General features: G+C 40.1%; 2 protein-coding genes and 1 non-coding gene across 3 annotated transcripts; 2 read left to right on the top strand and 1 right to left on the bottom strand.

Moving 5' to 3' along the window:
- Positions 1-19,612: 19,612 nt before the first annotated feature.
- LOC148800534 (small nucleolar RNA R71) lies at positions 19,613-19,719 on the bottom strand. The gene has a single exon (XR_016071016.1). It is a non-coding gene; the product is annotated as a small nucleolar RNA R71 (small nucleolar RNA).
- Positions 19,720-20,257: 538 nt separating this feature from the next.
- LOC104610168 (uncharacterized) lies at positions 20,258-21,337 on the top strand. The gene has a single exon (XM_010276660.2). The coding sequence runs from the start codon at positions 20,258-20,260 to the stop codon at positions 21,335-21,337; it is 1,080 nt and encodes a 359-aa protein (XP_010274962.2).
- Positions 21,338-21,364: 27 nt separating this feature from the next.
- On the top strand, positions 21,365-22,432 carry LOC148800533 (uncharacterized). The gene is made up of 3 exons (XM_088903778.1): positions 21,365-21,442; positions 21,531-21,908; positions 21,992-22,432. The coding sequence occupies exons 1-3, from the start codon at positions 21,365-21,367 to the stop codon at positions 22,430-22,432; spliced, it is 897 nt and encodes a 298-aa protein (XP_088759904.1).
- The last annotated feature ends 3,012 nt before the right edge of the window (positions 22,433-25,444 follow it).

The following is a 25,444-nucleotide window of genomic DNA, read 5'->3' as shown; positions in this document are numbered from 1 at the left end:
ACTATATCGTTGGGACCATGCTCCCACCGAAAGTTACCAGTGGGGATGCAGTAGAGGAGGTCCCTAGGAAGGTGGAAATAGCTAATTAGAGACCTAAGTCTCCCCTCTGTCATGGAGGAAGGGCCGAAAGTATCGAGCTCCCTTCCCCCGCGAAGTGGAAGCCCCTTCGCCGGAGACCTCCCTGGCCCCCAGAACCTGCTCCCAAGCTCCCCCCGAGCTCGAGGGAGCATCATCCTCCTGGTCACTGCCCTGGTGACAAACATGGTACGGTTATCCCGACATGATTGACAGTAAGTAAGACTCACCGAAAGGGGACGGGATGGAATAAGTTGAAGAACTCGAGTAGACTTGACAGGTGCGCAACCTCAGAATCCAAAGACAGCAAGATGGCGTGAAGGGAAACGAGGCCCAGAGGGCCCTCCTATTTATAGCCCCCACGTCCCCGAATCGACGGCCCGGATCAAAGAAGATCCAACGGCTCGCAGGCGCACTGACCGCACGCCTTTTGAAAACCGAAGGTGATTGGCGGCACGTCTTCCATGATTAAGGTAATGGCGGCTGCACAACGTCCAGAGTTAAGAGCCACTTCAGCACGTTTTCGGAATCCAAAAAGTCAAAAAAGTCAGAAAATCTCCTGATTCCCGCGAATGCATTTAATGTGAGTAGTCAATCAAGTTTGAATTTTGGTCAAATCAGTCCATTACGCTTCATGAACTCCTCGCGCTAAGGCAACACTCTCAACTCAAGGAGTGGGGGGCAATTGATGGAGGACGATTTGGCCCGACCTACGAAATGGCAACACGTGGACACTGACTCAGCATGAGCGACAACTCGGCATTGTGGCCCAGTACAAACAAGTAACGGGCCCACAAGGCAGCTCGCTACATCGTAGCGCACAAAAGGAGGTGCTCGCCACAACGCGAGCTCCGGGTTCCCCGAGCTGCCTCTAAAGGGATATTCCGAGGCAACTTTAGCTCACGAGCTAGGGAAACCAGCTCGCCCGAGCTCCCATGTAGACAAGTCATCTCGAGGACCAATTCTACTAAGGATAATCTTGAAGTATTCCGAGCTCGCTGCAAAGTAGCTCGCGAATGAGCCGCACAAGCATTCCTCAGGAAGCTTCTATTTGACAGGCCGTACCGATCAGACTGCGCCACGTCCCTTACTGACGGCGCAGTCCCTGTCCTTTCGACAGTCTGCTCCCACATCTCTCGGCAGGCAGAAGCGTGCCTATCACTTTGGAGACGTGTCACTCACCCGGGCGAGGAATACGTCACAACGGCCACTTGCGCAGCCCTGACAGGTAACGGCTGTGGCAGGGGCCCAGTGGTGGTTATGCCCGATCTAACAAGAACGCCCCTATGAAAGCCCTCAGGGCCAAAGAGAAACTTCTTCTAGAGACCTCTAATCTCTCGAGTATAGTGATAAAGCGCGACCTACACTCTTAGCTACTGACTCTTCTTTTCCTTCCTTCTTGCATTCTAACTTAAGCATCACAGTATTCCCACCAGGTAAAATCCCCGGGAATCCTTCCTTTCCATCTTCTTAGGTGTCGTCCGTTGCCAACAAGGAGCCAGTCAGCATTTTGATGCCTTAAAGTTATCAATTCAGTGGTATTTTTGGCCTTAAAAAAAGTCAAAATGTGTCATTTTTCCAGTTAAAATCAATTATGTGACCTTTGAGGGTCTCTATGCAAATTATGTAGAAAACCGGGAAGTTTTGATGGGTGAAAAACAGTTTTTGGAAAGCTGGTGTGATGTCCAACTGAGAGAGGGGGTGTTTTTGTAAAGAATTGAGAATAGGAGGGCGCCTCCTATCTGCTAAACCCAATTGGCGCCCTTCCTATTGTAGTACCATTCTCCCTTTTCCTTAGCAAACCCTAACGAACCTTTTTAACCTAATCTTTTCACTCTTAGCAAACCCTAGCCGCCCCTAGGTGTTTAATCTCCACCCTCCACTTCTTTTAATCTCAACCACTCATTTTAGGGCTCTTCTTTATAGCTTTTAAACCCTAGGGCACCACCTATTCTGCTAATCCTCACCATTCATCCCTCACCTCCAAATCTCAGCCACTCCCTCCATCTTATATCCCAACTATTCAATCTAGGGCACCACCTATTCTTTTAATCTTAACCCTTCAACCCTTGATGTTCTAATCTACGCCCTCCATTTCTGGGCCCCCAAATCTCAACCCTACATAATATTGGGCGCCCTCTCCTTTTAGTTTGAGCTATAAGATCACCCCAAAACCATCTTAGCCATCCATTAGAAACCCTAGGCCGTCCCTAACTTTGCTAAATCCCAGCTGTCGCCCTCCATCTTTCTCCCTATATTCAGTTGTGTCCACTCTTCTCTATAAAAAGGGTCCTAGGGGCCCTATAGAAGGGGTTGGTCAATTCACCCAGTTAACAGGGCTAAGGTTTCTTGAGGAGTTCAAGGGTTGTAGAAGGGGAGGACGCCCAGATCTTGTCAGGAGGGGGTCTTGCAAGCTGTTCAACCAATCTGCAACTACCGCCACTAGATCTGATCAACTATTATTTTATTTTCTGTTATTTTTATTTCTACAATCTTTTAGGTTTAATCCTTGTTCGTTTCTCTATTTTGAAGATCTGAATTTGTTCAGTTCATGGCTAAGGTGTCTCGAGGGTTGTAGAAAGGACAGATGCTTGGTTCTTGTCAGGAGGGCTTTTTGCAAGCTGTCTGACCGATCTGCAGCTATCGCCACTAGATCTGTATTCTGGATCAACTTTGTTTATTTCTTTTGTTGATTTCTGCACTTTGTTAAATTCTGAATTTTAGTTATTGTTTTGTTTAATTCCGAATCATTTAATTTCAACAATAATAGATTTTATTTTCTTACTTTTTGCAATTCTTGATTATATTCTCTTGTCCGGATCTAAGTACATATTAGTTTTTCCCTCGCTTCCTTGTGGATACGACCCGTTCTCATCCCTTTACTGCGTTAATAGATGTTTGAGAAACGGTAAAAATTATAAATGTTTAAACTGGTGTTCCGGGGTGTTTAATGACACGCTTCTGGAGACAACAGACGCCAAATCCTAGCCATCCATCCATGAACCCCTGGTCCTATCCCCTTAGACCCGGTTGAACAAAAAATACCCCAGTTTGTCGAAATTATAAAATACTCCTCAAAACTTTAAATTACCAAAATGCTCCTGTTCCATTATAAAAGCTACCCCATTATCATATTTAACGAAATTCAGAGGAATCAACTGTTCATTTCATCCTCTTTGTTTGAACCAGAGTAGCAGCGGCGGCTCTGACCTTCTCTTCCTCCGGTCCTTCTCAGTAGTCTCTCTCTCTCTCTCTCTCTCTCTTCCACCCCTTCTTCTTCTTCTTTCCCGGCTTTACCCTCCCCTGTTACTCCCCGTCGCTACAACTTCGGGCAACGGTCCTCTCATTTTCTTCTTCTTCTTCTTCTTCTTAGAAATCCCACACTGTTATCCAGTATTCACTCTCTTCCTCCTTCAAGTCGAACCAGCAACAATTGAACTGTGGCGACAATGATCTCTCATCACTCCGGACTACTCCGACCGTTCCAACCTCCTCTTCCTCCATCGCTTCCTTCTTTCTCATCCCAGCAAGCTGAAATCTCAACCTGAAACACTGTTAATCATCTTCGACTCCCCTGAAGCATTCAACTAATCTCTGCGTCCACCCTCATTGGAATGATGACAACCGTCATTACCTAAAGTTGCTCCATTCTAGTCATAGTGTGAAGCCTATGCTCAAAGAGTTTTTCGGTTCCCCTGTTACATCATCCAATCGCAAACCAAATTTGATTTTGTTGTCGGTGAGGAAGCCAAAACCGTAGCAGATCTACCTTCCCGTTCCCTTGTTGCAGTGGTCGATTTTTAGGCCAAAATCCCAATCTAGGTAACATCCATTCTTACTCTGTTTTTGGTTGGTTTTTTGTTTGTTTTGTGGTATGATCAATAAATCTTTAGCATCTACAGTTGGGAGGAGAGAGAGTGGGCTTATTCAGCCCCTACAACTCTCGGTACCAACATGACAGATCTACTATTTTTTTAGTTGAATCTATCATTCGTTCAGTAGAAGAATCCTGGTTTTATCGATCGTATTATTTTCTTTTTGCACTACTGTTGGTTTATTTCTTGATTAATTAGTGATTCTCACTTTCTTTTGTTAGACACAAATTTAGATCTCTTGATGTTAATTAGTTATTTTCGTTTAATATTAATATGTGTGGATTGATCAAGTAATTATACTCTTGCGATTGCAATTGTGCATGATATCATGTGTGCCCCACCTATTGGACCCAGGAGAGGGGTGCCTAATTCCTTTCCTCTCCCATCTAAGCCTTACCCAGATTGGTTAACCGGTGCCACAGGCTTTGGAGGTACTACTAAAATTAAAAGAAAAAAAAAAAAAAAACGTTTTTGAAAATTATTCCGGAGGATGGGTGGTGACTCCAAATCCAGCCCAAGTGAGTCGTTTTTCGATGCTCACATCGAGGTTTGACCTACTTTTATATATGATTTCTTTCCTATGTTTTCTCTTTGTCTCAACTTACTTTTTATTTACAGTGTAGGTTTTTGAAGTGAATGCAAGTAATGAGTTGTTTGAAATTATCGGCCATGGAGCTATTGAAGAAAATTTGCAAATTCTATAAATAGTCATGAGGATATTGTTGAGGTGGTTATCAATGAGTTAATATCTCTCTGTCAACCTAAGGATGTTCCTAATTTTGAATGGGATTTCAGGTTCGTAGTGGTGCTGAGGAGATGACTCTGTCTCTACTTCGGGGTGGTTTTATCTTAGATTCTATAGTCCACGCATTTTCTAAATTTGCTTTGAATACTATTTGTCATATTCAGATGAGGTTATTGTAGACGGATTTGGTTTCAAGCTATACTTCATTTGTAAACTAGTGGGTTTAACGTTGATGTCTTTTGGATTGGTTGGTGGACATTTGTGTTGAAAGTTCTTTATCTGATTGTTTGTTGGATTTTCATAAAGATTTGTCTCTTAATCGCGAGCTACTTGGGAACCAATTTCTTGGTGATTTTGAAATCTGAAATTTTGGGGTCAATCTTGCACTAAATCAGATCAGATTTGAACCCCAAACTAAAACTAATTATATCTGATACTAAGACCATAGTGTGTAGTTCCCAAAGTAGTAGTTCACGCTCAATATCAGTTCCAAAATTGGCTTCGAAATTAAAGATAACACAATGTGTATGTGAATCTGATTCAACAACACCGTTTCAGCAAAATCGGTACCCAACTTGCTTGGATTGATGTGGGTGTGCGAACTTGACATCCTTTAATGTTTTTTTTTGCAAAAACACAATAGGGAACTGATGGGAATCAGCCACTATAATAGATGGATTGAATTAGGGTTTTAAGGAGGCAAGGGAAAAGAGAAGAGAGAAAGAGATTGGAGATAACTGGATTACCCCTCTCCTCTTAGTCCCTTATATAGAGCACTCTCTTACTCTAATTAGGAGCTGATCCAAATCAAATTTGGATTAGGACATTATCTTTAATTGATAAACATTGTCTTCATAAGAGAGTGGGTGCTCCATACCTAGATTTATACTTATTTTGACCTAAATATCATGGCAACTTGTCATGTGATCTCTTAATTAATCATATTAGTAATGGGCCTTTGACCCATTTTATTTAATGGTTCACATCCAAAGGTGTTGCATGGCCACTTTGGGCTTGAATATTGTATGGCATGGGACCCAAAAAGGTCTCACACAAGTTTGTAAGGGTTTGGCCCTACCTCTAGAAGTGGTTAGGCCAAATTCACTAATCGGGGGTAGTGAACCCCTAACCTAATTAGCTTGGGCTCAGTTTGAGCGTAATGTTTACACATAAATTATCATTGGATTCAGCCACCCTATGAAGACCCAAGGATAATGGACTTATGTAAGATAAATCTCATAAGGTAATTGGCCTTGTAATGGTCTCTTACACCTAATCTCTCGGTCCATAATCATCAAACACTGCATACGGAGAATGACCTCTTCCTTGATTGCAAAATGTAGTGTCACACTCTTTGCTTAGGTGGATCTTGGGATTAAAAAATTTTGCATTTTTTTATAAAATAGTAATATAACATATAAATACATTTTGCGATTTAGATTTCAAATACAATTGAAATCCATTGGCGACAATTTAAGTTTCCATAAAAGAGAGTGTAAATCCTATTATTTACTTTGTCTAACAAAGGGACCAATCCTATTACTATGATCACCCACTCAGGTAATTTCCTTAGCTGCCCTAACATACAAAGATATTTGACCCTTGATGGGTCTCACTGGTTGGCATATCAAAGATAGTTTAGTCCAAAACTTAGTGCAACATCATAATCAAGTCAGGGGTTGAGTGCAACTTTTTGGTTTTGCCCATTTATCTCTAAGATCCAAGGCATAAGTAGAGATTGGTATGAGTTTAGTTTTTCTTCCAAACACCCATTGGCCATGCTTGGGGTTGAATCCTAGCAGTTGGGGTTGAATCCTAGCAGTTGAGACAACCTGCTCCACCAATTCGACAATACACCTGTGTTAGCCTTTTCAGGATAAACTCTCCAATTTTATTCAATGGCTGAGAACATTTTAAACTAATATGAGTTTCATAAATGACCAATTTAAGGAGTTTCATAATATACTTTATTCACTTACTGATAAATGTTTGTGTACATCAAATTGATTGGAGTTAAAGGCATACACTGTCTAACGATTTCTATTAGGATCCAACAATATCCGTGGGATGGGGGAGTTATTTTACCTATTAGGTCTAGAACCCAGGTATGGAAAGAACAAGGTGTGATGATGGGATTTAGTGGCTATGTTGGCTTGTGTATAAGTGGTGCATGGATTTGGCACTATTTATAGGTGCGGGCATGAGAATCTTGTACCATTATGGGCTAATAGAATCCTAGTTGTAGAATATGATCAAAAAGCATATGCTGATCTTGATGAGTGACAAGATGAGTGGCAAGTTCCTGGTTGTGTGCTAGTGTGAGTGTATCTTTAATCTCTTCCCCGCTTAGGCATCTAAGAGGTTTTCTTGAAAAGGACATCTTGAATAACTCTCCATCTATCAAATGGTACATTTATGCTTTCGTATTAAGTTTGTTGTCGCTTTAGCATTCGTGGGCAATGTTCCACCATTCAGGTGAACTCTGTATGGTTGCCTCCAATCTATTTCTGATGGGTAAATTCCACTTTAGTACCCTAAACTTTGAGGGTAGTGTCAAGTTAGTACCCAAACATTTAAATGTGTCACTGCAGTACCCAAATTTTTAAAAAATGTCAAGGTAGTCCTTGCTGTTAGTATTCCGTCCATTATATCCGTCACGTGATGACATGTAACGATCTAAAACTTTCAATATGTTAGAAATGCCCTTTAATCCAATTCAAAGACCATTTTACCCTTTTCACACTTGTTTAACATTTGGGAATGTAAGCTAAAGCTTAATGACGAAGATTCAGATCCACCGCTGTGTATTCGTTCAAGCTGCAAGCTACACCGACCGGAGAATTGTTGAACGACCGACGATTCTTATTAGCTAGGTACTATATCTATTTTGCCGTTATTTCTGTATTTATGTTTTCATAAATACGAGAGTATCTCCTTAATAACAAAGTTTCATACATCAGGCTATCAAGTTTGGAGGATCTCCTTGAACTTCCTGGCACCCAAAATAAAAAATATCATCGAGTTTGATACTAGACATTTTGGATTTCATGGTGTGCCTGCCTTTCCATAGGATGATTTACTCTTTGTCCTTTACAAAAACCTTATGAACTAATTGGCTTGGATCTGTCAGACTAACCGATTCATGTTTGACATGTATATCAAGCTTGCTCTGAAGCTCTTGACTATTATTGCTTGTAGGTAGAACCACTTATGGGTTAAACAAAAGATTCAACCTCAGAAATTGACGAAAAAGGGAAAATGTCGTCTATTGTGTTTTTTTTTTTTCAAAAAAAAAGAGGAAACATTATGGGTTAAACAAAAAAAAAAAAAAAATTCAATTTCAGAAGCTGTCAAGGAAAAGGAAAAATGTCGTCTCCTGTGTTTATCTTTCTTCTTCAGCGATGACAAGATCTGTTCGTCTTTACTGGCAACGACAAGCTAAAAACACTCGTTCTACAATGGGTTTTGTTCATCAGCGATGACTAGGAAGACTAGCAAAGTCCTTTTTGGCAATAATTTCACGTAGGGCTGTTCATAAGAATGCCCAACCCGACCAAATTGACCAATCCGGACCGACACAACCCGAGTCGGTCGGGTTTTCATCAGTACCGGTCGGTTTTGGGTTGGGCAAATATATAAATCGATATATCGGGTCGGTTTCGATTTTCTTGTGTGAAAACCGAAACCAACCCGACCCGAACCGAACTAGTCTTCTACTAGTTTGGTAGTTCCTAGTTTGAGTAGAGTAGTTTCCTACTTAACCATAACTAGTCTTCTACTAGAACTAGAAGGCCCATTAGGCAATTACAATTAGAATAGGCAATCTATCATAGTTTCTAACTTTCTATAATCTTTCACACCAAATAGGCAACCCATTAGGCAATTACAATTAGAATTCAATTAGGTGTCCTTTTGTACAGGAGCAAAACCGAAACCGACCCAAACCGATCCAACCCGACTCAAACCGACCAGGTCGGTTTGGCCTATCAGTGGGTCGGTTTTGGTTTCCACCTCAGGTAACCCGACCAGGTCGGGTCGGTTGGGAAAACCCCAATAAACCGACCCAACCCGACCCATGAACACCCCTAATTTCACGAGCGAACAAGTGGGCAGTGAACATTGCAACGATTTCACGAGTGAACAATCGACTGTAATTCAATGAATAGTGTTCGGTTTGAGTGAACACGCACAGGTGATTTCGTTTTTTGGAAAAAATTCTCTCTTCTTCACACTACAAGGGGCGTTTGTGTCATTATACTTGTCCATTAACATCCATTGATGGGAAGGGATCAACTTGCCACTTCTTGAAAGTTTGGGTACTGTAGTGACACGTTTGAAAGTTCGGGTACTAACTTGACACTACCCCCAAAGTTTAGGGTACTAAAGTGGAATTTACCCATTTTTGATATGTTTAAGCACTCTTTCTTGTATATCATAGGTAGGCAATATTGTTATCCTCCTGCATTTCCTTGCTTCTTCATTTTTGGCCAATAATAACCCAATCTCTGCAATTTTTGTATAAGTTGGTCATCCAATTTTTACAGACTTGCTTATGAACTTTTTTGGTGACTCTTACTTTCTTTAGCCCTCAAACATCTTGCTCTTACTCCATCTGCCATCTTATGATACGATACATTTCCCAATGTTTGGACTTTGGTGAGGAAATGATTTTCTTCTGTTGGTTCCAGGGGGCTTTGTAGTTTTTGTATAACTTTGTATCCGTAATCCTCCTTAGTTATGCTATATAGGTGCTCCACGAAGTGTTCTAATACCTCTAGGGTAGGTTCTGCCAACTTTTGCACCATGATGCTTTCTTTTGTGCTATGAAACTATATCCACAACCCTATCGTTGCTAGTTGTGAGCATTAGGAAATGGCTCACTTGGGCTAATTTGGAGTCGCCACCCAACAATCAAGTGAAATGGAGGTGATGGGACCCCTTCAAGAATGGTTTTCAAAAATACTTTTCATTTAATAGTGACTTTAAGACCCAAGCGACTGCGATGCCTGTTACGAATGTTAGAATGTGTCCCTTCAGATGTGACATGTGGTAGGGGTTTGGGAGTATGCAATGGAATGAAACTGCTCCATGAATTGTTGCTTGACATGTTCACCATCTTAACGGCCTCAAGATTTGCATTCATAATAGATGAACGAAACTTTTGGAATTCTTAATAAATGCGTATGCAAAACTATTTCCTTTCCTTGTTTATAAATTAGGGTCCTTAACTATAGAAAAGGGACATCATCCATCTTTAGAGTTTTCTTGTTATCCCCTTTTTTGAATTCACTTTCATCCTAAGGGTCTATTTGATTGCTGAGAAAATTGGACTGAGAAAGGATGGGATGAGAAAAGGAAAATTTATTTTCTCAGTTAATTATAATGTGTTTGTTTGCTGAGAAAATTTTTGTGAGAAAATCCACTTTCTAGTGTTTGTTTTGCAAGAATTTTTTTTTGAGCTGATTGTCACCAGCAATCAGAGGCAGAACTTCAGATCATCGCCAGCAAGATTGGATCCACAAATCCGAAATTGCTAGAGATTTCAACTATCTTGAGATAGCCGGCAACCATTGAGACACGAAATTAACTGTCGTGAGGTAGAGATCGTTGGATTCGTCATCGGCGTCGGCGTCGGGTATCCCCTGAAATGGTTTTTCAACGCCAATAAAGCCACCGAGTTCTCTGGATTGCTCAGCACGAGGATCGCAGTCTGCTTCATTATGATCTTTGGCTGTTCAACCGTTCCATGCTGGGATGGTGCATCTTCAGAATTCCTGGCGATGGTTGGCTGGGATTGGGGCTTAGAAGCGAGACAGAGCTTTCTCCCGTTTTGTTTGGAACAACCACTTTCTCCAACGCCTTCCTCTTGTTTGAAATCAGGGTTAGGGTTGGGATTTGAGCTAGTGGGGGCGGTGGTGCTGGAGATGCGAGACAGAGCTTTCTCCTGTTTGCGAAGGAGAATCTTGAAATCTTTGAGGGAAATGCGAGGGATTGGCATGAGCCATCGCCGAGGGACGTCGGGCACCCTGTGCAGGTTCCCTCTGTACAGTGAGATCGCCACCATCTCGTTACTCGAATATCGATTGATCAAAAACGACGACGACGACTGCCCTTCTGTTCCGTTTCTTGTCGCTTCCTTCTATTCGGAATTTGGACTCTCGAGTTCCGATCTCGGATTTCGCCCCTTTTCCTCCTCTTTTGATGTTTCTCGGTCGCCTGAAGGCGAAGGGCGCCACCTTCGTGAGGGAATGCCTTTTTTCTATGTCCGATTGGAATCTATTTTACACCGCATCCCACCTTGTATTAGATTGCTCAGCTTGCATTTTCTTAGCATTTTCTTTTCTCACTGGGGTCGCACTGTTTTGGTGCGACCCCGCTCACTTAATTTGGGGATCTCGTGTCCCTCTTGTTTCTCATCCCAAAACACTGTTTACCAGTAAACAAACACAAGAAAGGAAGAATAATTCGGGAATATTCCATTTTCTCATTCCTTTCTCAGCAATCAAACAGACCCTAAGTGTCTTTTTGAGTTTTCTTGTTATCCCCTTTTTTCTGCATCCTACTTACGTTTCCAAAACCAAGACCATCATCACAATGCCATCCTTATAGTAGAATCTGAAGTTGTGGTTTTGCAAATGCATAATAGGATTCCACTGAGAAAGATTGTATTTGCTATTATTCATGATGAACTGACTGTACAACACTCTATGCCAGAGGATCCAACTTTAGATCCATCGGTACAAACTTAGCAAGAAGAGTTCTTCGGAGATGATCTATTCATGATCACCTGGCTGGTAAGTTTTATTATCTATAAGAGCACTTGAATAAGATGGAGGATCTACAACAACAATGTTTTTTCCAAGATGGAGGAGAAACAGGACCAGCTCTACAACTGGCTCAAAGAAAGACTCGTAGTGCCGATTTCACTAGCTTACTTGTCAATAGCATTGGCATCGGGACCCAAATGTACGACCTAGACGTCTATTTATCATCATTGGGACCAAGACTCCATGGTCAAGCTATCTTGATTAACAGGGCAACACCGACAAGATCCACCATCGCCTGGAGGGATTGTCTACATTAGATGCCTAAGGAATAGCTGTTAGGGTGCCTCCAATCAGTAGTTGTAGGCAGCTCTAGCATCAAAGTTATCAGTCTCTTTACCAAAGACCTTATTACCAGTGCATCACGCAAAAATATACCCTCAGGATTACTATTCCCTCGCTTACTGGCAGCAATACAATGGTCTTCATGGAAATGCCAGGGAGCACATGAACAAGTTTGAGGATGCTCTGGTCCAACATTTGGTAGATGGAGACCTCAAGGTCAGGGAGTTTTCTAAGATGCTCACTTGCCTGATTTATATGTGGTTCATCAACCTAACATAGGCAACATTCAATCTTGGGTGGATCTGGTGAAGAAGTTCCTATAAGTGGTTCATTGTAGAGACTTATCTCATCATGGCTGACCTTAGGGGAGTGAAGTAGTATGATAATAAAGACCTGCTGACTTACCTAGAACCCTCAAACTACATGACGATCGGGTGAGGGAATCTGATCCAATCGAGGAGTGCATCGGGAAGATGAATCCCCACCATTGTGCCAATCTGGTGAACCTAAACCTATAAGATTTCACCATCCTGTGGTAGTGCACAACAAGGATGGCTCAGACACTAAAGAGGCCCAAGGAAGACCGTGGTATGGGGAAGCATATGCTGCAGAAGGAACTAGTGCTCACAGGAGGTCTCCAATGCATAGAGAAAGAAGAGGAAGGTCTGACATGCCACAACCAGCCCCATTCTCCACCAACAAACAAGAAGTGCTGGACATCATGGAGAGACTACTTGCAGATGGCAAGATTCAACAGCCACTAGTTTCTCTTTTGCCTACAGCAGAAATGAAGAGGAGTCTATACTTCTATGAATTCCATTAAATAGTCTCCTATAACATCATGGACTACTATAGGCTCTAGAAGCACTTTAAGGAGTTCGTGCAATTGAAAGACCACTCCCAGATGTCCGTTGGAGGAGTAGATGAGCAACCATTGCCACCCATGCTCCTGTAGGGAGTGTAGACACCCTATTTTTGTGCCCCTTAGTCTTTGTGCAACACTTTGGGCTTCAAGCATGTTTCAGCTAACCTCATGGTTGACCTGGGGGTATTTTTAGAATTTTACAAAAGTTAGGGGTTCGAGGTTCCAAGACCACAGGTACATAGAGCCCAGAAAACAAAAAACAATGACACAAAGATCATCTAAATCCGACACCGTTTACCCCTTCATCTCAATACCCGAAACCAGAACCGATTCTGATCGTTCAATCGGGATAAACTTTTATCCTAAACCATATCCTACATGAAATTTGAAATCTAAGATTATATATGGATAGATCTCAAAATTCTGAGTCCAACGGTACCAAGATCATCCAATTCCGATACCGTTAACCCATCCATCTTGAGACATGAAGCTAGAATGATCCGAGCCTTTTGTTTGGAATCCCTTCACCACAACTTCAAACCTAGGGCATCCCATGACCAAACCTTTCTCCTAGACTCTGGAACCATCTTAAAATCCAAGATTTGACCAGCGATGAGCTCCAATCAATCAAGCCAATCACCTAAAATTGGAATGTTCAATTTAGGTAAATTGGTGAAATCTTTCACTCATTGTCTTGATTGATTGAGAGGATCTATCTCAAAGCAGTCTTGATAGTCCATTCTCTCAGTCAAGCTCTCTCCAAAATCCCTTTTAAACCTTATCCTTTGATCTCCCTTGTTTCCCTATCTCAGCCCTCCATTCCCCTCTCAAAAATTTATAAATACCACTCATATCTCACATTCTAGACACACAGTCTAGCTTAGGGAGAGAACTCTATCCCCATTAGCCTAGAGAGTGTCTCCTTTCTCATCCCAAGCAGCCCCAAGCTTCCCTAACCCATGTCCAAACTCATGAGAAAACCTCCATCACATCCAAAGAACCCCCTAGGTCAAGCCTAGACACATCCTGACCTAGACACACACAATCTAGCTTAGGGAGAGAACTCTACCCCCATTAACCTAGAGAACACTTCCCCCACGTCCCAAGCAACCCTAGCCTTCCTTCACCCACATTTAAGCTCAGAACACACCCAACACGTCCCAAGACTCCCCCAACCCATTTACACCATTGCTGTAGTTTATGGTGAGCTATTATTACACATATTTTGTCACTCTCACCATATGTTTCGGATGCCAAAGAATCATCTTTCACAATCCCAACACATCTGCTTTTCCCCCACTCGAGCAAAAGCCAAGCATATTATTATTATTATTATTATTATTATTATTATTAGTGTTATTTTCGGGAGTAGTTAAGTAGTGTCATTTTATGTTTAATAATCTGATTTTTTTTAAGTAGGATCACTTCTTGCTTTTAGTTTTTTTTTTTTTTTTTTTTTTCTAATTTCAATCTCAGAATAGATTAAAATAGCAGAATTGCTGAATTTGATCATTGCATGTTCTGTAGTAGTTTTAGCCTCAGTAGCATTTCTTTTTCAGTCTACGACATCCACTTATTTGACCCATTTGGTTTAGTTGTAACATCCATTAGAAACTTGATAAATATGCATTTTGCTAGAAATCATCAACTAGGAAGTTGCATCATCATCATCATAGTAAAATAATTTCTTCATGGCTGGTCCATTCCATCTGACACCGTATGCATCAACCAACATTCTATTAGGATAATCTTCAATTTCTTTTTAAAATAGCAAAAAACTACCACTCACTTTTTTGTCCTTGAACTGTTTTACATGCTTTTGTTTCAGCATAACCGTGTTTTGGCTTTCATTCATGTAGAAAATCTGCACAATAATAAGGAACAAATAATCAAATAAAATATGTCTTTTTGCATTGTTATTTCAGTCAAGATTTCATTTTTATTGCATGACTAGCTAATATTAGTTCATTTTATTCTCTTACTATAAGGAATTTCAAATTGCATGATCTACTTTGGCATGCTAAAACCTCACATTCATCCCTTAACAGCATCATAGTTTGAGTTAATCGAGACATTTATGGCACTTATTTTATTGTTCATTTGTTCCATATTTAATCTGAAATTTCAGATTTATCAAACACCACCTAAGATTACCACTGTTGAGGTCATGGTGGCTAGTGGAGAAAAGTTACAGGGTTTGAGTAAATGTGCCAACGTTCCCATCTCCATTCAAGGGACTACTATCACCCCAAATTTCTATTTGCTGCCCCTTCCTGGTTTTTTTAGCCCAAAATTTACACTCAGTGGAGGGGAGGCCCCCAAAAAATTTATTAATGAGTCTTGGAAGATCATGTCTTGACTGAAAAGTCTGATTTATCTTGGTCCCACGCCTGATATTGGTGAGAGGATCAACCACTGTGTTTCCTTCCCTCAATACATGTTCAAAAGATATCTGCAAGTCCAAACATTCAGAGTAAATAACATCAACAAATTTCAATAAATTCCATGGGAACTTACTCCATTCAGAATATCAGTATCAAATTTGGAGTCACTCTCTATCACAGTGGAAGGGAAGTTCATAGATTTTGCATAACATATAGCATTTAAAATTTCCTAAACTTCAGTCTCCATGTTAGTTCCAGAACCATAGTAGTAAGTGAAGCCGAAAAGAAAAGAGCCTTGCTGATTTCTAAGAACACCACCACCTGGATTACTACGACCGGGAAGCACCATCAACATTAATTTTAATTTTGTGAATCATTGGTGGACACCAAAGCACCCAACGGTACCTCTTCAGCTTAGGATGATAAACTATCACATTAAACACTTCAAGAATGGAGGTTTCCATCAAGGAAGAGGATTTCAAAGGAGGGGACCATTGAAGTTGTTGGAGCCAAGAGATAATTGTATAAATAACAGAGGAGGCTGAACAAGAAACATTTTCCATTTGTCTCTTGCACCTTTCTTTCTAGACCTTCCAAACAATATACATAGCTGTTGAACCAATAATCTTAGCTAGAGAGTTGCAACCGTACGTGAGTCTCTACTCAACTGAAGCCAATGTAGGAGCCTTGACCGAACTTATAGAGTTCTATTACCGGTTATCAGAGACCTGCGATAGACTTCATGATAAAGTCCATTGCATGACCCTTACACGTGATGAACTTTATCATGATCTAATCGTTTCCTTATCCTGATAGACTATTTGATAGAGTTTAGGTGTAACTTAAACTAATATCTTAGTCTTGAGTGTTGTACACAAACTCAAACTCTAACAGTTGTATTGCACTCAATCTTTATCTATAAATAGATCAAGGTTCGATCAAGTTATCATTGAACCATTCACATCGGTCCAGATCTCTTTTATTTCTTCAACTGAACTAAATGGAATTGGATTAGAGGCACTTCAACAAGTGTAGAAAAGTTACTTCAAACTTTCAAAGCTAGATTTCCATTAGGAGTTGTTCGGTTTGAAGGAAAAAGTAGGGAAAGGAAGAGAAAGGTAGGAAAACATTGTTTTTCTATGCTTACAACAATTACAAGCGGATGCTAATTGAATTCCAAACTTCTGAACATTCAAATCTATAGGAATGCCACCTTAAATAATTTTCCATGTAAAAAAGGATATTTTCTTTGGTATCCTCTGATGCCAAATGGATTATATTTAGCCCAAAACACTCTTGGTTCTCTACTCTGTATAACGTTCTAATTAAGATGATTTACAATTAAAAGAACCCGAAGTATTAGCAGTCCAAAACCAGATGCCGTTCCCTACTAAGAGATGGATCACCCTCAATGGTGCAGCAGACTTAATTTCGACCAAGTCACCCAACTATGCTTAGTCATTGGTGGTACTCCAAAGCAAGTGTCTGAACTTCCTTTCCAATCTATGTCATAACCCCTTCAGCAAATCAAATTTCATCATTAAGTGAATGCTCACCCGACCTCTAGTTGAGAGTAGTTTACTTTGCCACGTCACAATTTTCATCTCCACTTTTTCCACTAGGGCCCCGTTCACTATTTGGTAAGTTATTTACCCATGTTCTTTTATTTCCCATGCAAACAAGACAATGACCATTTTAGCCATAAAAATCCATTATTACAAGGGGCATTTTTGTCCCATTCAAGTGTTGGCAACTTTCTCCCAAGGTGGGAAAGTTATTTACCCACCTAGGAGATGGGCATCACTTACCTAGGAAAATAAACTTTCCCTGGTCCCCACATAAATCTGAAAAAAGATCATGGGATTCTTGGTCAATTGGAATCAAAATCCCATTGACCAACTTTCCTCCCTCTCAAAATCTAGAAAAAGAATGCTCCCTAAAGCAGAAAAATATCGAAGCCTACCCTTACCTTTTGTATAGGAACTTTAAGGTAACTACAAGGAAGCTTTCAGTGTGAGAACAACCCAAGGTTAGCTCTACAATGGATACCCGGGGTTAGACTAGCCTTAGATTCTGCTACATAGAAAGTGATAAGTTTAAGTTATTCATAAGAACTTGGGGCATTTCTAGGCTTAATTGTTGGGATTCTAGGGTTAATTTGGGTAGTTATGATCTAGTTTAATGCATTCGGATGTTGTGTCACTTTTCAGGTATCTAATCACCAAAGATGAAGGTTTTGGGCCAATTTGGGACAATCTAGGGTGAAAAGGGCAGCACTTTGGCCCACAAAGAAGAAAAACCCAGCTGAAAGGCCCACAAAGAAGCAAGACCTAGTTGAAAATCAATTGAACAGCAGTTCGGCCCACCAAGAACAACAGCCCTATTCGCAGCCTTATAGGGGAGAAAGGCGGCTGCCTTTAGAGAAGAGGAAAGGTATAAATAGAAAAGAAAAAGAAGGGATTAGGGTTCGAACCCCTAAAAGAAAATTGAAGAAGACTTGCTAGAGAGAAGAGAAGGCTGCTGAAGGCGAATTGGAGAAGGATCATAGCAAGGAGAGGAGATCGAAGATTGATGCAAAGATTTATAAGTTGTCTTCTTCTTTAATTCTGTAGTTTGGTAACCTAGATTCGATTAGGGTTTCTTGATGTTTCTCTATTGAATCCTTCTTCTTTCTTTCTTTTATGCAAACCATGATGAGTTTTAATTCTAACTTGTAATTACTTTTTAGCAGATCCGATTGAGTGTGATTTAGTCTTGGGATTCTTGATTAGGGTTTTGATTTATAGAATAATCTTGGCCCAATTGTTCTTGCATCTTGGATTACTTGAATTACTTGAATTACTTGAGAAAGAGTTTAGGTAATCAGATCATCTAATCAAGAAAATGGACTGAATGCATCTTAGAGATAAGTTGCATGGTTCGGTTGGCAATCATTCATACCTAAATTGATGACCTGCAAATTCTGTGTTCTTAATGCATCTATGGTGATTAAATTTCTGATAGAGATATAGGAATTGTCGTTCGTAGATAGGGTGGGATGCGCTCGAGAGAGGCTGCTCATAAATTAGGGTTTCGCCAACCCAAGATTGAATTCACTTCGGTTGGACAACTTAAAGATCTGATTGCTAAATCGGTTCTGTCAATTCTTGTATGCAGTACTCTTCGTATCATTAAAAGTGGTTTGATCCAAAATTAATTAGGATAGTTTGCCTATTTGTAATTACATCATGAGGGGCTAGGTTTCTATTGTTAGGGATTAATACCTGATCATGCATTGATTTTCAGTCATTAATAAAATCGATGAGGTTCTTGCTATATCGTGTTATTTGTGCTAATTACTTATCATTGATTGATCACCAATGATTCATTCTTTAATCAAGATTATCCATTGAGAGATGAAAATTGAGGTGGAATTAATAACACTTATTCGACCAATAATCAGGTAGAGATATCATTTGTTGGTAGGATTTCCTTATAGGTGTATTAATAGCTTGTGTTTATGCAAATAGAATTTCGATCGAAAGAATGAGAATTCATTGATTGTAATTCCATTTAATTGAACACAGGGTTAGCTAGTCGACTCTTGAGAAAGATTGACTAGTGATTTTAGGAACACCTTGGAGTATAACAACCCTCATGGGATTGTATTGATATTGAATCTTGATGATTGTGATAGGATTAATCCCTAACAACTTTGTTATTGATTTTGTTCAAGGTTCTTGTTTTTATCAGTTAAATTTCCTTAATTAGTAGTGCGCAAACCCAATTAATCATTGTTTTAAACAAGTTGAGAAGAAATTAATAGGTGGCTTAATAATTCATTCCTCGTGGGAATGATTCTGTATTCCTTACTATATTACTTGCACAACTCCATACTCTTGCGGATAGCGATCAAGTTTTTGGTGCCGTTGCCGAGGAGTGAATTTTATTTAACACCATAATTAATTTAGTTTCTCTTGATTTAAAGCACGACTTTTTTTTTTATTAGTTTTTGCTAACTTTGTTTGTTTGCATTCTTTCTTTAGATAGTGTTTCGGTGTATGCAAAGAACTCAAAGTTCACAACCCGAGCTTCTTCCTTTTAGACCTGAGATCGAGAATTTTGTTAGAGAAAATAGGAAAGCTCAGCAAGTAAGGTTTTCAGAGATGGCAGAAGATAATGGAGGTAACCAAGCAGACCGACAAGATAGTGAGAGAACTCTTAGAGACTTTGCTATGCCTAGACTGCATGGTGCACAATAGTGTATCGCAATGCCGAACATCAATGCCAATAACTTTGAGATTAAGCCAGCTCTACTCCAAATGATTCAATCAAGCGTGCAGTTTTATGGCATGGGCAATGGAGATCCTAATGCTCACATCGCAAATTTCTTGGAAATCTGTGATACTTTCAAATACAATGGAGTTTCAGATGATGCTATTAGGCTGAGGCTTTTCTCTTTCACCTTTAAGGATAAAGCTAAATCGTTGTTAAATTCTCTACCAGCAAATTCCATAACCACATGGACACAACTGGCATAGGCTTTCTTGGCTAAGTATTTTCCCCCAGCTAAAACCACAAAGATCATCAAAGACATCACTACTTTTCAGCAATTTGAGAACGAATCATTGTATAAGGCTTGGGAAAGATTTAAGGATTAGCAGAGAAGCTGCCCTCACCATGGCTTACCTAAGGGACTTTTGATTCAGACTTTCTACAATGGAGCCACTCACACTACTAGAGATACTATTGATGTTGCTACAGGAGGTTCCTTGATGAGGAAAACTATAGATGCTACTTTTGATCTCTTAGAGGAAATGGCAGCTAATAATTGTTTGTGGCCAGCCGAGCGACTAAATCCACCTAGACAGGGAGGCAAATTAGAAGCAGACTCCATAGCATCCTTGCAGGCTCAAATTTCAACCTTAATCAAGCAATTGGGCACCATGAACGTGCAGGCCAACGCCATCAACAATTCTATGCAACCAATCTGTGAGTATTGTAATGGTATAGGTCATGTTAGTTCTAACTGTTGTGTTGGAAATTTTAATTTTGCAGGTGGGAATTTTATGGAGCAATGCAACTTTGTGGGGAATCAATTCCAAGGAAGGCAGGTCAACAACCCTTACTCCAACACATAAAACCCAGGGTGGAGAAACCACCCCAATTTTTCATGGAGTAGCAATAACAACAATGCTGGAAGTTCCAGTTTCCAAAACAACAACATGCCTAGACAGCAAGGACCACCAGGATTCCAGCAACATCCTCAGCAGGATAGATCAGGTTCTTTTGAAGCCAAGCTGGATAAATTCATGGACATGATGAGTAGCAAGATGAGCAGCCAGGATGAGGCCCAGAGAAGGATGGAAACTAAATTTGATCAAATTGCAAAGAACCGTTCGTCTTCAATTCACAACTTGGAGGTGCAGATAGGCCAACTAGCCAATGCTGTTTTGGCTAGGAACCAAGGTAATTTACCAAGCAGCACTGAGACTAATCCAAGGGAGCAACTCAAAGCAATTTCACTAAGGAGTGGAAAAGTGCTGGAGCCAAAGCAAGATGTGCAAAGTAAGAGGACAGGTACAAATGTTGAGAGTCCTTCATCAACCAATGCTGAAATATATGATGAAGAAACCGGTGATAAGTCAGAGGGGAACCAAGGTGACAAGGAGAATCACTCTAATTCCCAGCCTTTACCCTATGTCACACGAATCCCTTTTCCTCAAAGACTGAAGAAGCAGGAGACTGAACAACAATTTTCCAAATTTTTGGTTATTTTTAAGAAGCTACAAATCAATATTCCTTTTGCTGAAGCTATTGCTCAAATGCCTCAATATGCTAAATTTTTGAAGGAGATCATCAATAATAAGAGAAGATGGGAGGATGAACAAACGGTCTCATTGATTGAAAAGTGCAGTTCAATCATCACCAGCAAGATGCCTGCCAAATTGAAAGACCCAGGGAGATTTACAATTTCATGTGTTGTTGGCAGCATTGAGTTTCCTAAGTGTTTGTGTGATTTAGGTGCTAGCATTAATTTGATGCCTTTGTCTATTTTTAGGAAACTTGGTCTTGGAGAAGTAAAACCTACCTTGATGAATTTGCAACTGGTAGATCATTCCATCAAGAAACCTCATGGCGTGGTTGAGGATGTACTTGTGAAAGTGGACAAGTTTATATTTCCTGTGGACTTTGTTGTGCTCGATTTTGAGGAGGATCATGATTGCACCTTGATCCTTGGCAGACCGTTTCTAAACATAGGGAAAGCTTTGGTTGATGTGTATGAAGGAAAGCTGACCCTTTGAATTGGTGATGACAAAGTGGAGTTTAACATGTCCAAGGCTATGAAGCATCCTATGGAGGAAGAACTTTGTATGAGAATTGATGTGATCGATTCATGTGTGAAAGAAGTATGTCAATGCTTGTGAAACTGAACCTTTTGCTAAACTTGAATTACTTGTAAGAAGTGCTAACCCCACTCCTCCTTCTATTGAGCAGCCACCTAAGCTCGATTTGAAGCTTTTACCATCACATTTGAGGTATGCATTCTTGCGAGATGATAATACCTTGCCAATTATTATCTCAAACAAATTGTCGAATAAGCAGGAACAAAAAGTGTTAAATGTGGTAAGGCGTAGGATTAAGGCTTTAGGTTGGCAGATTTCTGACATAAAGGGCATTAGTCCTTCTATTGTGATGTACAAGATTCACATGGAGGATGGATTTCATGCCACAGCTGAGATGCAAAGAAGATTGAACCCGCACATGAAGGAAGTAGTGAAGAAAGGGATTGTCAAGCTTCTTGATGCAAGTTTATCTATGCTATTTCTGATAGTTCTTGGGTCAGTCCTGTTCAGTGTGTACCCAAGTAAAGTGGTATGGCTGTTGTGAAAAACGAAGATGGTGAATTTATTTCTAAGCGGGTAGTTGATGGATGGCGCGTGTGCATTGATTACCAGGATCAAGAGAAGACCACTTTTACATGCCCATATGGCACTTCTGCTTATAGGCGAATGCCTTTCGGGTTGTGTAATGCACCAACTACTTTTCAGAGGTGTATGATGGCCATCTTCTCTGACATGATTGAAGACATAATGGAGGTATTCATGGATGACTTTTTTGTCTTTGGTGATTCATTTGATCTGTGTTTGGCTAACCTTGACAGGGTTCTTAAAAGATGTGAGGAGACTAACCTTGTTCTAAACTGGGAGAAGTGCCACCTTATGGTGGAGGAAGGCATAGTTTTGGGCCACAAAATTTCCAGCAAAGCTATCGAGGTTGACAGAGCTAAAACAGAGATCATTGAAAAGTTGCCACCTCCTACATCGGTAAAGGGTGTTAAAATCAACTTTAGTATCTGCACCAATCATCTCACCACCAGACTGGTCTTTGCCTTTTGAGATTATGTGTGATGCTAGTGATCAAGCTATTGGAGTTGTGCTATGGCAAAGGAAGGATAAGAAGATGCATGTTGTGTATTACGCAAGCAGAACTTTGGCGGATACCCAGCTCAATTACACAACCACTGAGAAGGAGATGTTAGCAGTGGTGTTTGCAGTGGACAAATTCAGATCATATCTGCTTGGCTCTAAGGTAATAATTTATACTGACCATGCTGATCTCAGGTACCTTTTTGCCAAGAAGGATGCAAAGCCACGACTCATTCGTTGGATTTTACTCCTTCAAGAATTTGATATTGAGATCAGAGATAAGAAAGGATTAGAGAATGTAGTAGCTGATCACTTGTCTAGGTTGGAGGGTGTTGAGAAAAGAGATGATGAGCCTGAGATCAATGAGAATTTCCCATATGAACTCCTTCTAGATATTCAACATTTGAGTGCACCCTGGTATGCAGATTTGGCAAATTATTTAGCTTGCGATATCCTGCCACTAGATTTGTCTTATCAGCAGAAAAAAGCAGTTTTTGTCGGAAGCTAAGCATTACTTATGGGAGGATCCTTACATTTACAAGATTTGTGGTGATAATATCATTAGGAGATGTGTGCCTGGGGAAGAAATGCTTGACATTCTTACTCATTGCCATGACTCAGCATATGGTGGTCATTTTGGTGCAACAAAGACAGTTGCTAAGGTTCTAGAGAGTGAGTTTTTCTGGCCTACATTATTTCAGGACTCTAGAGGGTTTTTTGCTAGATGTGATCGCTGACAGCGAGTGGGAAATATCTCCAAGAGAAATGAGATGTCATTGACTTCTATTCAGGAGATTGAACTTTTTGATGTGTGGGGAGTTGACTTGATGGGTCCTTTCCTATCCTCACATGGGAACCGTTACATTTTGGTGGGAGTGGATTATGTCTCCAAGTGGGTTGAAGCGGTTGCATCCCCCACCAATGATGTTAAGGTAGTGATTAAATTCTTGAAGAAACTTTTCTCGAGGTTTGGAGTTCCTAGAGCTATCATTAGTGATGGGGGATCCCACTTTTGCAACAAATAGTTTGATTCTCTCCTCAAGAAATATAATGTTATCATAGGGTTGCTACACCCTATCACCCCCAGACTAGTGGGCAAGTCGAGGTATCTAATAGGGAACTTAAGAAGATTTTGGAGAAGACTGTCAATGGGTCAAGGAAAGATTGGGTTGCAAAGCTTGGTGATGCTTTATGGGCGTATCGGACTACTTACAAAACCCCTATTGGTATGTCCCCTTATAGGTTGATTTATGGCAAGGCGTGTCACCTTCCTGTCGAGTTGGAACACCGGGCCTTTTGGGCAATGAAGGCACTGAACTTCGATATAAAGACTGTAGGTGAAAAGAGAATGCTACAACTTAATGAGTTAGATGGGATTAGACTGCAGGCATATGAGAATTCCAGGCTATACAAGGAAAACACAAAGAGATGGAATGATACGCATATTGTTTGGAAGGACTTCCAGGTAGGTAATTTGGTTTTGTTGTTTAACTCTCATTTGAAATTGTTTCCAGGAAAGCTGAAGTCGAGATGGAGTGGACCATTCACAGTCACTCATACATTTTCTCATGGTGCTCTTGAATTGGAAAACTCGAAAAGGAGAGCGTTTTAAGGTGAATGGTCACCGTTGCAAGCCATACCTTTAGGGTGAAGTGCTTAGAGAAAGGGAGATAGTGTCCCTTATTGAGCTTGTTTGATACTGCCATGCAGGGGAGTTTCTATTTCTGATTATTTATTTGTCATTAGGGACAATGCCATGCCGTGGGGGGGGGGGGGATTAGGTGTGATGTTTAAGTAATTGCAACAGTCATTTCTTTTGAATTTCTCTGTTCTAGGTATAATTTTTGCAGAAATTGTGTGAACTATGCTCGATATTAATAGTGTTAATCTTTTTGAGAGTTAATGCAAGAATGCTACTCATGCTATTTTTAGGACGTATCAAGTTAAAAGAATTTAGGGTGAATTTACTAAGTTGTAATGTAAAGTGCATAAATTTAGGAAGTTCATTTGGTGTGTATAATACTTTTGAGATGCGGATTAATGGGTAGTTTGGCAAGGTAGCTGATGAATGAAATTACATTTACTCCTTTGGATGCTATTCATTGTAACTATAATGGAAGTCAAATTATTTAATTCTGAGACATGATTTAAGGTCAATTAAATTAAAATGTGTCTACTCCAATGTTTTTGGTTGCTTAGTAATCGGGAATCTTCATCACAAATGTTGATTTTTGCGTAAAACGGTGACTGAGAATAAGAGTATGCAAAGCATTCTAAGTATATTATATGTTGAGTAACCAGGTGCATTCGTTACCCACGTTTATATTTGTGTCAAAAGGCATATTAATAACTTAGGAAACACTAAAATGCCCCACAAGTGGCGTGTTGAAAAGCTTAAGTGTGGTGGAGGTTTGCAAAAAAAAAAAAAAAGTTGACCTTAATGATCTCATGTGACTCTATGCTATTTAGTTGGTAAAATCCATGGCATTTGAATTAGCATTTGTAATTTCATTTGTTGACAATCTAGTTGAGGTGCTTATTATGAAGTGTTTATAAAGTGTTCATATACTCATATTGATGTCTCTTGAATTTTTTTGAATTTACATTGTGAGTTGGTGATTTATCCTGGATTTAGTTGACTTGTGTGCTCTTAATTAAAACATGGGCAGTGCATTGGTGAGACTCTTGTGATTAACATAGTGAACCGAGCACAATTGTGTTTAATTTGATTTTTTTTGCATAGATTTTGCTTGATTTGTGTCTTTGTTACTTGGGGACAAGTAACAATTCAAGTGTGGGGGAATTTGATAAGCTTAAGTTATTCATAAGAACTTAGGGCGTTTCTAGGCTTGATTGTTGGGATTCTAGGGTTAATTTGGGTATTTATGAGTCAGTTTAATGCATTCGGATGTTGTCACTTTTTAGGTAACTAATTGCCAAAGATGAAGGTTCTGGGCCAATTTGGGACAATATAGGGTGAAA

This window comes from Nelumbo nucifera, chromosome 4, assembly GCF_055504915.1.
Source record: "Nelumbo nucifera cultivar China Antique chromosome 4, China Antique-T2T, whole genome shotgun sequence".
In the NCBI taxonomy this organism is placed as follows: Eukaryota; Viridiplantae; Streptophyta; class Magnoliopsida; order Proteales; family Nelumbonaceae; genus Nelumbo; species Nelumbo nucifera.
This window is presented reverse-complemented; position numbering and strand designations above follow the sequence as displayed.

Bases quoted from the DNA above. Each gene is read 5' to 3' on its own strand.
- LOC104610168 (XM_010276660.2), top strand. From the start codon at position 20,258: ATGCCTAGACAGCAAGGACCACCAGGATTCCAGCAACATCCTCAGCAG.
- LOC148800533 (XM_088903778.1), top strand. From the start codon at position 21,365: ATGTCCAAGGCTATGAAGCATCCTATGGAGGAAGAACTTTGTATGAGA. The intron at 21,443-21,530 runs GTATGTCAATGC...TCTATTGAGCAG, and splicing joins TCGATTCATGTGTGAAAGAA to CCACCTAAGCTCGATTTGAA. The intron at 21,909-21,991 runs GTATGGCTGTTG...ATTGATTACCAG, and splicing joins GTGTGTACCCAAGTAAAGTG to GATCAAGAGAAGACCACTTT.